Genomic DNA, 12925 nt, shown 5'->3' with positions numbered 1-12925 from the left:
AGGAACAAAAGGCTCCTTAACAGCTTCTACCCACAAGCCATAAAACTGCTGAATAACTAATCAAATGACCACCCCGACTATTTACATTTTGGAGAACTGCTTCACAATATCCAATGCTAATCTAGTTTGACACATTTTTCAAACAAAAGTGAGGTGTCATCTGCCAGTTGGGGATATCTTGATCTCTCTCACCTAGAATGTCATGCCTTCAAATAGACTTTGATAAACTAATGGGCAGAATGTTTGAGAAACTAATAAAAAAGGTGAGACTGGACACCTTGTTGTATTCCTTTGTAAATGTTAAACATTGAGGATGTTCCATGACAGTTTGATACAGCTACTGCCACCATTATACAGAGTTCAAACTTCAAATGCTTAAGACAATCAAAGATAAAATTGTGACTTACGATATTGTGAATTGTGTAAATTGTGACTCCTTCAATTGAGCTTTCTCATTAAGATCAAGCTTCTTATAGAGCTCAGCTACCTTACATCTCCTTAAACCAAGCAATTTTTCATAAGTAATACAGGCTGAGTGGATTTTAAATTTCAGCCGTTCCCAATATTTCCCATATTCTGCATTAGAGGTAGTTACATTTCCATTAAACAGATGTTTTAAATCATCATGCAGTTATTCAATTTCCAATAACCACCAGAGTATTTCGTATCGTCATTACTGCACATTCTTAGTCAGCCATATGACTTTATGATCCTACTGACTGTAGGCAGTATTATTTTTTATTTTTTTACTCCTCTACAGTGTTCGGCTCAAGAAAAGAAAGTCCGAAATTATTGACACCCTTGATAAAGATGAGCAAAAACGACTGGGGTGTATTTATGGACGTCCAAGCTAGGTGGCGACAAAATCCCAAGCGTCCAGACCGTGGTGTATCATGGGAAGGAGGAGTCTGGTGACACATGGTCACTTTATTACGTAGTTTCTGCTGAGTCTTCACAAGAAGGTAGAAGAGAAAACCGGTTAATCAAATTCGAGCTGTTTTAGATTGAGAGCACAGCAATCGACCAAATATGACACCAGGTAAGTTTATTTGATCAATTGGGTAAACGGGGATACATAATCGAAATGCGGTCAAAGTCTATTATTATGAAGCGCAAATATTATTGTCAAGTTGTTTAATCTTCCTAGTGTTGCGAGCAGTAACGTTAGCTATGGTTTCTCTCACACAACTTGGACAAAAAGTAAATAGTGCATATAGCTAACGATAGTTACAAGTAGGACGTGTGTGTTTAATTTCACCTAATGATCATTCATATTAAAGTGTTTGGACTGTATTTGCATCTGCTGTGATTTAATGCACATTTTCCGCAATGGTGAAGCCCGCATGGCACGAAAACTAAGCACGTGTTCATACGCACTAACGTTAGCTAAGTAGCTAGCAAGCAGTCTAGGTAGTTATTGCACACAACGCACGCATTCTTGTTATATTGCCTGAATGTGTTTTGGGTTTATGAGTGCCCAGCCAAATATTTTTTTAACGGTATTGGTACTCAACATGCTAGCATTGGTATCCAGGTCATTAAATAACTAACCCATTGCATTAGCTAGATTCATGGACGGCCATGTCATGCTGTTTACCCACTATCTTTGGTTTACCACTCGAGCTCAAATGCAGTCTTCTAGTTTGATGGCAAACTAACACCGAGACATACAAAATTATTGAATATCCGGTTCCATTTCCAAGTTCTTTACTGTACCCCTTTAATCCGCTATTAGGGTATCAATTCGTCACAGGTGGTGAAATTAACCTGTATTTAGTTAAGTTATCATGGCTGTAAGACATAAGCATGCATTAGTTGTTGGGAACTATGATTCTATAAGTAGTCTATACTGTAGCATGCACCATAAATCCGAAACATCTCATGCAGTTTGCACCAGGCCCTGGCAACATGTCATGTGCCATACACATTTGAATGTTAGTCTTTCATCTTCCTTTTAGGATTCAGCCCTCGGGGTGGTGATCGAGGAGGCAGAGGAGGCTTCCGAGGAAGAGGGAGCTTTGGAGACAGAGGTGGTGGACGGGGAGGTTTTGGAGATAGAGGCGGACGGGGAGGATTCAGAGGAAGAGGTGGTGGTAAGTCAAACATAGCTAGGTTTTATTTGACATTTTTTGGTTGGATGAAAGTTGTTTTCCACACGTGGTTAATTTGGGCAAGAACTGGACATTAAGGGTTATTTTCCTGTTACAGGAGGTGGATTTAGGTCTCCAAGTGGCGAGGGTGGCTTCAGAGGCCGTGGAGGTGGTCGTGGCACCCCCAGGGGTAGAGGTGGACGCGGGGGCTTCGGCGCGGGCAGGAAAGTCACAGTGGAGCCTCATAGACATGAAGGTGAGTGGAAAAGTTGGGGAGCTGTGCAATACAAGCTGTCTCCAGCAGAGGCCTGTAGTTGCACTATTGTTTATTTTTCAGCAGCATCCACTCTACACAATTTCTTAACTGTCATGTTCCCAATATATTGGAGTGTTGTAATTTCATGCGTCTTTTTTTTCTGCCTTCAGGTGTGTTCATCTGCCGTGGTAAGGAGGATGCCCTGGTGACAAAGAACATGGTAATTGGAGAGTCTGTGTATGGAGAAAAAAGGATGAATGTCGAGGAAGGAGAAACGAAGATTGAGTACAGAGCGTGGAACCCTTTCCGGTCAAAGCTGGCAGCAGCCATCTTGGGGGGGGTTGACCAGATCCACATCAAACCTGGCTCGAAGGTCATGTACCTGGGAGCTGCATCAGGGACGACAGTGTCCCACGTGTCAGACATCGTTGGACCTGTGAGTATATTTCCACATAATCAGAACTCACTGGTTTAGTTGGGCTACTCAATAATAGTTAATTGTTCTAAACAAGACTATCACAATGAAGTGTGGACCTTCATTCCTTTGACCCCTGTACATGTAATGACTTGTCCTCTGTTTTGTAGGAGGGTCTTGTGTATGCTGTAGAGTTCTCTCACAGGTCAGGGCGTGATCTGCTCAACGTTGCCAAAAAGAGAACCAATATCATTCCCATCATTGAGGACGCCCGGCATCCACACAAATACCGCATGCTTGTTGGTAAGTCATCAAAATCATTCACTGATGCCAAAATACTCTGGTGGTTTATGTATGTTTTACCAACTCTGGCTGTACCCGCTTTGTGCAGGCATGGTAGATGTCATCTTTGCTGATGTGGCCCAGCCTGATCAGACCAGAATTGTTGCACTCAACGCCCACAACTTCCTCAAGAACGGAGGGCACTTTGTCATCTCAATCAAGGTAAAACATTGAGACTGCAAAAAGCTGTTATTTGGAGTTAGTGGTGCCATCTTTTGGAATACTCTTCTTAATTAAGCATGCAATCTAAGATATTAGACATTGAACATTTGCATTGAGCTGCAAAGCTTTTGGGTTTAGGAGCAACCTAGATTACTGTTACTGAGGGCCAGTGCTTCAGGTACAGTGGGATTAAAGTACGTTTGTCTCGTCTCCCTCCAGGCAAACTGCATTGACTCAACGGCAGCACCGGAGGCTGTGTTTGCTGCGGAGGTGAAGAAGATGGGCTCAGAAAACATGAAGCCCCAGGAGCAGCTGACACTGGAGCCTTATGAGAGAGATCATGCCATCGTAGTAGGAATCTACAGGTGAGGAAATGCTTGTTTATAAATGTACATGGGTCACGTTAATGGAAAAAAACTATATGCATAATGAGTAGCTGGCTGTGTTTTGTGGCTCATTTAGCTTCTGTTGCACTTTTCCACTCGGATGACGAACGGTACATATTCAGACGGCGTTCTAAACTTCAAGCAAAACCTTAGGAAATGTAGCTTGCTTTTTCATTATAAGCACATTTACTTGTTGCTATTAGCCAAATGGCATTGCACTTCTGTCTGATGAATGAAGTGATTTTGTGCTGAATGTGTTGCACTAATGTATTTTCTGTGATGGAAAACTTGTTGCACGTCCCTGGTCACTATTGAAGCAAATCAACTTGCTTTAAATATAAAATGCAGGTGAAATGGTTTAAAATGCAGATTTGTTTATGGTCTACATTTGGTAAATTCAGGTTTCTGAATTTTAACATGACCCCTGATGTATATTTAACTATTTTGCCTGGATTTGTTGCATAAATTCACCACTATAAATCTGAGTTTTGGCATCAAATTCATTTGAAAGCTTTTACCCTGCAGAATGTATTTAGTCTTAAATAACAATTTATCTAATTTTCCTTCTTACAGACCTGCCCCCAAGAATAAGAAGTGAACTGGCCCTTAGCAGCTGTGGCATAGTGACTTTTTCTGTGGGCCCACCTCTGCCATGAGGGGGGGGGATGCCCAGCACCGGGGCACTGATTGGACCCCCACATGCTTACACCCATATCCAAACTGACCATTTTAGTATTGCTGTCTCCAGAGCTCAGACAGTGTTTTTGTGTCTGGGGAGAGGGTGTTGGGGTGGAAATCACTTCGCTAATTAACTCTGTAGTGCCATGTAAAGTACTGTACAGAGGCAAAGCTTGATATGTTGATTTAACTTTTTTAGGGTTTTGTTTAATATTCACATTTGTAATCTTATGCTTTTAAAGAGCAACATTTTCCGTTTATCATTGAAGTCAAAGACCATTGTTTCTCCTTGATGTTAAAACAAGACTATGGCTTACACCTACCTATGTGTACCTTGACTTTTTTATTGAAACGGTATGTGATTGTATATTTGATTTAGTTCTGCACTTTAAGACCTGGTCAGAGGAACAATGTGTTATCATGACATAAATTATGGTCACTCAGAACTATACCGAACGCTGACTGCAGTATGTTTAGCCTCACAACCTCCGACCACGTGTACCCAAGGATCTCCACACCTGGCTTCTTCACCTGCGGGATCGGCTGAGGGGAGGAGCATTTGTCTGCAATAAAGCCCTTTTGTTGGGGAAGCACATTCTGATTAGCTGGGCCTTGCTCCGGTTGCCTACGGGCTGCGCAGTCATGTGAAATCCATAGATGAGGCCTGAAATAATTTTATGAACTCAGTAAAATTGTTGCATGTAGCGTTTATTATTTTTGTGTGGTTTGCTATGGGTTAACTTAATGTGAACGCGCTTTTGAGTAATGACAATTGTATTCACCGTTACCAAATGACGGTTTCTAAAAGTGGTGACTAGCTGCTATTGTAGTAAAACAACCTACACACAGATTGTGTCAGCTCGTGCGACAATTTATCCCAGTGGTGACCGCCGCCATTTTGAGTGAACGACCATACAGATTGGTCAGTGGTTTTCGTCAACGTGCGAATGAGGCGGGTAATTTGAACATGTTTGGTTGATGGCATATTATGATTCGCTGATAACTAGTTAGGTGCTGGCAGTATGATAGTACATTTTCTTGAGGGACTAACATTAAACAGTCATTCAAGTTTCAAGCACAGAATGTTTCAATTAATTGCTATTTATCATTTACCGGTATTACGATCATTTATATAGCTAAACATATCTATCAGCATGTCCGTGACTCTAAATGTACTCATTTAGCTAGTTTGTTCGCTAAGGTGCTTACCGTATTGGTGATTACGTCAAGGTTTGCTGCTGTTCAGGAAACATGCACGAGCTTGCTAGCTATGTTACGGGTAGCTAGCAACGTTGGCTTGGTACCTGCCGTGGCTAACTCACCCTAAAACCTAATGTTGTCCTTTTAAATACCGAGGCAGTTGACATAAAAATTTATTACCGCTGCGTTAGATTATGAACAGGCTATCCATGTGCTATTTAATTTCACACTACAGGTAGTAGATAGTTTGGCTGTTACAGGTTTATTTTGGCGGCCATTTTGTGGGGGGAATGCAGCTCAGACAGGCGGGAACGAGCTTCGTGTCGAGGGCGCGCTTTTCGTGCAGACCCTTGTCTAAGCGATAGCTAGTGCTGTCGGTGGTGTGATCGAGTTTAACGGCCAGAGAGGGGGGGTCCCTTGCGAATGCACATCGCTAGTTATAGCGGTGCAACAAATACCCCAATTTTATTTTAATCGTTTATTTTTTATTTAAACACTACTCACCCTCCCGTTCACCACAACATGCAACACGTAGTTGGATATTAGTACTAACAGTTACAGTGAAAGCTAGTTAGTTAGCCAGCTAACGTTAGCTAGCCTCCCAGACTCAGCAGCTACGATAAACCGAACGTTATCCGTTTGCTAACGTTACATGGTTTCTTAAGTGAAACAGCGGCCACGAAAGAATCAACGGAGAGATAATGTATATTTTGGACGACAATCTAGCCATCGCTATGCTACCCAAGCGGTACCACATCTGTTACCTGTGAACTGCTCAATTAACTAGCTAGTTTGCGCTGGGCGGACCGCGCCGAACCTCCGGCTTCATCCTGCGCTCTTGCTGGACTGCGTTTTGGAGACTAAACTCACTGAAGACCCGAGTTTTTGACGGGGATTTATTGCAAAAAACGACACTACCCTCTCGTTATTAGGATATCTCACCCATCAGAGGGGTGACAGTTTGGGGGTGGGGGGGGATTGGTTTACCGGTTTTTTATTCTGCCCGGTACCTGTGGTGGAGGCTAGGACGGAGGGAGAGAGGAATACTGATAATGGCTGCTCCGGGAAGCTGGAAACTAACCACCGCCTGAGGTAAGAGAAGCTTGGTTTATTCACTCACTGGGTTTTAACTCATTTGTTGTGAAGATGCCGTTTTTTGTCATCAGTCGTCATGTGTTTGAAGAAGACCATGATGATAAACTGACATCCATACAAACAGCACCTTCCGTACCCTCCCATGTCCTCCAACCTTCAGCATCAATATGCCATTTCAATCACTATGGTTCTAGTTAATTGTACAGGACATTCATTTGGCTTGTAACATTATTTATCGATTCGTACAGTTTGTGGACAATTGAGCAAGTAGCTACATTTCCCCCGTAGTGATGCCTTGCAATGTAGTTGGTTGTGATTCGCCATGATGGAAAACTGCCATAGACAGCTACAATGTATCCGAGGCTAGTTCAGACTATCCTTTTCCATCTTTTAGAAATCACATTCTCAGTAGGAATGAAGTAGGATTATCAAAAGTCACCCTGCCCAGTAGTCTCAATATTTTGTATGGGCAGTGTTGGCCATGTAAGCTGTCCATGAGCATGCCTCATCATGGACTTATTACGATTTGATGTATGACTGGGATATCCTCCCTTTTCAATGCATCACAGCCACTGTTCCTACTTGTGGCAAAATTGAGAAATTATGGATGCCATATTCTAAATCACTCCTGCCTAATTTTATCTGCAGTGTTTCCTTTAACTAGCTAATGCAAATATTTTAAAGAGAATGTCCAAAAGTCACTGCATTGCTGCAAACTGCATTTTAGAATTCACAGCAAGACAGCGTGGAAGGGTATTGTAATCTCTGATGAAGGCTGTGGTTGGTGATTCAGAAAAAACTGATACATTAAAGAATGTCATAATTATATATATTTAGATTTCGGTATGAAGGATGACATTACAACCCTAGGATCTTCATACGTTCACACGCGTGTGAATTGGGAGGGACATGCAGTTTCTGATGAAATTGCCACCTAAGACTGAAAAGCAGTCTGTTATTGTGTATTTGTTGGTGAATATTTTGAATAACCTTTGTCGCAAAGTCATACCCTGGATAAATCTCGGTGCCGACACCCTTGATTTCCATGTAGCATTATGAGCAAGCCCCTTGCTGTGGTGCTGAAGTAGAAATGCCGGTTCAAAATGGATTCACTTTCCTCTGTCCTTACCATGTTGGCTTCATTCTCTTACTGTTACCACTGCACCGAAGTGAAACAGTTATTACACGTTAATGCATATGTCGTTATGATTTGTACACATCAGAATTTGATGTATTTTGATCTTAATGAATGTATCCCTTATCCACGTCCATCATATGTTTGTTAACCCTAACCAGAAAAATCATTCCCTCGTTGGTTTTTAGGTGAAAGGTTGGGTGCCGTTTGACATTGTCTCTAAGCTACCGAGTCATGATTCTTTTTGAAGTGTTGCATGTCCTCATACATTTGGAGCATTAAAATGGATGATTCTCAGTAAATGTTATATTCCCAAGTTGCACAGATGATTTCCATGGAATTGGTCATTTGTCATTTATTGTGGTTTAGCATTCTGAACCATATTATGAACATTTGACTGCATGTGACAAGGACCCATTTATTTTGCCAACAGCTTTTCTGAATACACAGTTGTGATACATTCTCTTGCCAATATATTGAAAGACCAACTTGAGTGTGCATTACATCCCTCCATAACATAGCTTCATGTTGTAGGCCTGTACACCCCCCTCTAGTTCTCTTTCCCTCTCAATTTGGGGTGAGAGAAAAGCTCTGTTCGAGGTTTCTTTTGGTACCGGTAGCAGAGTGACACGCTGCTGTGAATGGACTGACTGACTAATTTCATTGTACCGAACCTTGACACGACTGTGAAGTGCAGCAAGTTGGTGTTGACTGGTCACCAAAATACTGACTGTGTGAAGAGGTGCTGTTTTGTGTCAGTCAAGCTGGGTGTTTGTGGGAGTGTGATTCCGGGATGATGAGATGCTCACCTGGAAGGATTACTTTCCGGTCATGTTGCAAATATGTATTAGAGCTCATGAGCACTTGGTCCAGTCAAAGGGCATACCACTGTTTCACTGGTGAGCATGTGTGAAAAGTTTGTGCTGGTGTTTGCAGGTGCAAGTCAGTGTGTGTGTGTGTGTGTCATGAAGCCTAGTAGCGATCATGATGGTGATGGGGGTGGCTGTCCGTAATTTGGACTTACTTGAATCTAGTAACTTCAACCCAGGTACCAGCTTGTCACCCCCACTCCCTTCCCATGCTCCTTTTCTGGTGAACCTGGCACTGTTGAGGCAACAGATCTCTTGTTTGTCTTTGGAGAGACTACTTGAGGGGGCCTTCCCCATTCATCTATTGATTTACTCCTGAGTTTGATAGCTTAGGGAGGGGTTGCAGGGGACACCCACTCGCACACAAGTTCACAGTCCCCCGCCCCCACCTCCCGCGCCTAGCGTTTACACTGTGGCAAACTTGATATACAGCGCAAGCAGTGTCTTGCCTGTTACCGAGAAGGCACAGTCCATAGCCCACGCTTTTCGAGGCAGTCCCCTTTGAGCACAAGCCCTTAAAGTGTGTTAGAGAGGGACTGGAAGGAAGTGGGTCCAGGGAGTTTATAGTAGAATGAAAGTTTGCAAGTGGGTAGGGCCTGGAACGCTACTCAGACTGGGATTGATTGAACTGCAGCCTGTCGGTCCCCTATTAAACCTGCCCAATACGCCCCTTCCCCTCCCTATTCTATTCCTGTCCAGCAGTCCCAATGTGACTTTGCCCTCAGTGTCTCCATCTCTCTCTGAGAGGACAACCCCACCCACTTCTCCAGTCCTCTAAAAGTACATTTGATTTTGATCTGGCTCTGAATGAACCCATTTCCTGATGCACAGCAACTTCACTACCTCATCAGTACTCAAGTTTCCCACCTGCAGTGTTTCCCTTAACATCACCCTCATCTCAGCCTAGATATGTTGCCCTGTATCTTGTCTTAGATTCGTTTTTATAGAAAATGTTGTTTTTAGGTGCCACTGGATACTGATTATGGGGCCTTCAGTGTCCCTCTGAAGATAAAATCTGAGGGACACACTGGTGAGTGTACCAGTACGTTCACCAATGCTCTCTTGGTCACAGACTATATGAGGTCTCTGCTTGCACCTTTTGCTCATTACCACCCCACCTTGACTGGCGTGTCTCAGTGAAGTTTGAGTTTCAAGACTGGGCTACCTGCACAGTGTAACCACAGAGTTGGCCACTAAACCTCTAACTTCTTCAGCCAATTCAACATCTGATCAGCTTTGTGTTCTTAGAATTGTGTTTATAACTGTCAGATCGTCTAACGTAATGTTATGGAAACTGGAAAATGTTGAATGTGAGAGAAGGCAAAGGACATTCCGTATGCTAGGTCAGTCAGTAAAATCAGCATGGTTAGATCAATTTACAATGGAGGAACACTTGGAATGGATTCGATCAATGGCATCGCATGTACATTTGTTATCAGTCATTTAAGTAAGTGAGCGTAGCGACCATAATTACGTAAGTTGATTCCTCTTTGATTCATTGTATGTATTAACTACAGTGATTAGCATGACCATAACAATTTTATTTTTTTCATCTAGTTTTGAATGATAACTATTGGAGAAAGCCCAGCATATTAAAAACTGAAGGACACTACTGTAATCCCACAGTTCCAATTTATCCCCCTGCTGTTGCCAGGAGCAACCAGGCAATCTACAAGAAACCCACAACATTTCTTCGCTCTCCCCCCTTCTCTCCTTCCATTTAACCCATATCCTCCTTTTCAGGACACCTTTTTTCTTGAACAGATGTGAATCAAGGTATATTTAAAGAACTGAGGTGAGGGTTGGTGAGGTGAGGGTTGTGGATGATACCCACCAAGTCAGAATTAAATCCCAGCGGGGCCACCCGGGTGGCGCAGTGGTCTGAGGCTGTGCCACCAGAGATTCTGGGTTCGAGCCCAGGCTCCTCCGCAGCCGGCCGCGATCTGGAGGCTCATGGGGCGATGCACAATTTGCCCAGCGTCGTCCGGGGTTAGGGAGGGTTTGGCCGGCAGGGATAGTCTTGTTTCATCGTGCACTAGCGACTCCTGTGGTGGGCCACTGACCAGGTCGCTAGGTGTACGGTGTTTCCTCCTACACATTGGTGCTGTTCAATTTGGTTAAAATAATGCAAAAACAAAGTGCAATATGTGCCATGTAAGAAAGCTAACGTTTCAGTTCCTTGCTCAGAACATGAGAACATATGAAAGCTGGTGGTTCCTTTTAACATGAGTCTTCAATATTCCCAGGTAAGAAGTTTTAGGTTGTAGTCATTATAGGAATTATAGGACTATTTCCCTCTATACCGTTTGTATTTCATTAACCTTTGACTATTGGATGTTCCTATAGGCACTTTAGTATTGCAACAGTATAGCAGTATAGTGTAACAGTATAGCTTCCGTCCCTCTCCTCGCTCCTCCCTGGACTCGAACCAACGACACAACAACAGCCACCATCGAAGCAGCGTTACCCATGCAGAGCAAGGGGAACAACTACTAGAAGGCTCAGAGCGAGTGACGTTTGAAACACTATTAGCGCGCGCTAACTAGCTAGCCATTTCACTTAGGTCACACCAGCCTCATCTCGGAAGTTGATAGGCTTGAAGTCATAAACAGCGCAATGCTTGACGCACAACAAAGAGCTGCTGGCAAAACACGCGAAAGTGCTGTTTGAATGCATGTTTACGCTTCTGCCTACCACTGCTCAGTCAGATACTTAGATGCTTGTATGCTCAGTCAGATTATTTGCAGCGCAGGACACGCTAGATAATATCTAGTAATATCAGCAACCATGTGTAGTTAACTAGTGACTATGATGGATTGTTTTTTATAAGATAAGTTTAATGCTAGCTAGCAACTTACCTTGGCTTACTGCATTTGCGTAACAGGCAGTCTCCTTGTGGAGTGCCATGAGAGAGAGGCAGGTCGTTATTGTGTTGGACTAGTTAACTGTAAGGTTGCAAGATTGGATCCCCCGAGCTGAGAAGGTGAACATCTGTTGTTCTCCCCCTGAACAAGGCAGTTAACCCACCGTTCCTAGGCCTTCATTGAAAATAAGAATGTGTTCTTAACTGACTTGCCTAGTTAAATAAAGGTATAAAAATATATATAAATAAATAAAAAAATCGGCGCCCAAAATACAGATTTCCGATTGTTATGAAAACTTGAAATCGGCCCTAATTAATCGGTCGACCTCTACTAGCAACCTTACAAGTTGATTTGTAACAAACTCATACAGTATTTGCTTGTAAATTTGTTGAAAATTTAATTAAAACCAAAAGTCATTGGTTTAATTTGAAATTACTGTATTTCTGTTGGAGTTTTAATTATAGGGAATAGGCTGGCTTTCCGGGTTCTCAATATTACATCACCCCCCCGGGAAAAATATTTTTCTTACATGACTTTGGCATTATTTGGAATTCTGATTGGTTTATAGAATAAATAACTATTGCAAATCCATATGTTAACTGAATCCAACAATTGTAAAACATTTATTGAACTTAGTAGGGAGTCACTAAATGTATTAAATTAATTAATTAGCCCAAGTTTATCGTAAGACATAAACAGAATGCAATAGTGATTCATATTTCCTGCAACTTTCTGAAGAGGCAACAAGAATTCCCCGTCTGTGTATGTGCTAGAGGTCGACCGATTATGATTTTTCAATGCTGATACCGATACCAATTATTGAAGGAACAAAAATGGCTGATACTGATTAATCGGCCGAATTAAAATAATAATAATATATTTTTAAATATATATATTTGTAATAATGACAATTACAACAATAATGAATGAACACTTATTTTAACTTAATATTATACATAAATACAAATTCATTTAGTCTCAAATAAATAATGAAACATGTTCAATTTGGTTTAAATAATACAAAAACACAGTATTGGAGAAGTAAGTAAAAGTGCAATATGTGCCATGTAAAAATGCTAATGTTTATGTTCCTTGCTGAGAACATGAGAACAAATGAAAGCTGGTGGTTCCTTCTAACATGAGTCTTCATTATTCCCAATTAAGAAGTTTTAGGTTGTAGTTATTATAGAAATTATAGGACTATTTCTCTCTCTACCGTAGGCATTAATAATACCTTTGATTTGATTAATATGGTCAAATCCGGAAACTGTAATTTCTAAAACAAAACATTTATTCTTTCAGTGAAATACGGAACCGTTCCGTATTTTATCGAACAGGTGGCATCCATGAGTCTAAATATTTTTGTTACATTGCTACAATGTTATGTCATAATTATGTGAAATTCTGGCAAATTCATTACTGTCTTTGTTAGA

General features: G+C 41.8%; 2 protein-coding genes across 4 annotated transcripts in view; both read left to right on the top strand.

The window, feature by feature from the left end:
• The first annotated feature begins 908 nt into the window (after window positions 1–908).
• LOC109901847 (rRNA 2'-O-methyltransferase fibrillarin-like) lies at window positions 909–4775 on the top strand. Its single transcript, XM_020497835.2, has 8 exons — window positions 909–1039; window positions 1959–2093; window positions 2209–2346; window positions 2517–2782; window positions 2932–3064; window positions 3153–3265; window positions 3485–3630; window positions 4225–4775. The coding sequence occupies exons 1-8, from the start codon at window positions 1030–1032 to the stop codon at window positions 4247–4249; spliced, it is 966 nt and encodes a 321-aa protein (XP_020353424.1). The 5' UTR covers window positions 909–1029; the 3' UTR covers window positions 4250–4775.
• Window positions 4776–5886: 1111 nt separating this feature from the next.
• The window catches only part of LOC109901849 (dual specificity tyrosine-phosphorylation-regulated kinase 1B), a 74919-nt gene continuing 67880 nt past the window's right edge, over window positions 5887–12925 (top strand). For all 3 annotated transcript variants that reach the window (XM_031787063.1, XM_031787062.1, XM_031787061.1), the window contains exon 1: window positions 5887–6621. The gene's annotated coding sequence lies outside the window, so the exon portion shown is untranslated. The remainder of the gene's footprint in view (window positions 6622–12925) is intronic.

Source organism: Oncorhynchus kisutch, linkage group LG13 (assembly GCF_002021735.2).
Source record: "Oncorhynchus kisutch isolate 150728-3 linkage group LG13, Okis_V2, whole genome shotgun sequence".
Taxonomy (NCBI): Eukaryota; Metazoa; Chordata; class Actinopteri; order Salmoniformes; family Salmonidae; genus Oncorhynchus; species Oncorhynchus kisutch.
This window is presented reverse-complemented; position numbering and strand designations above follow the sequence as displayed.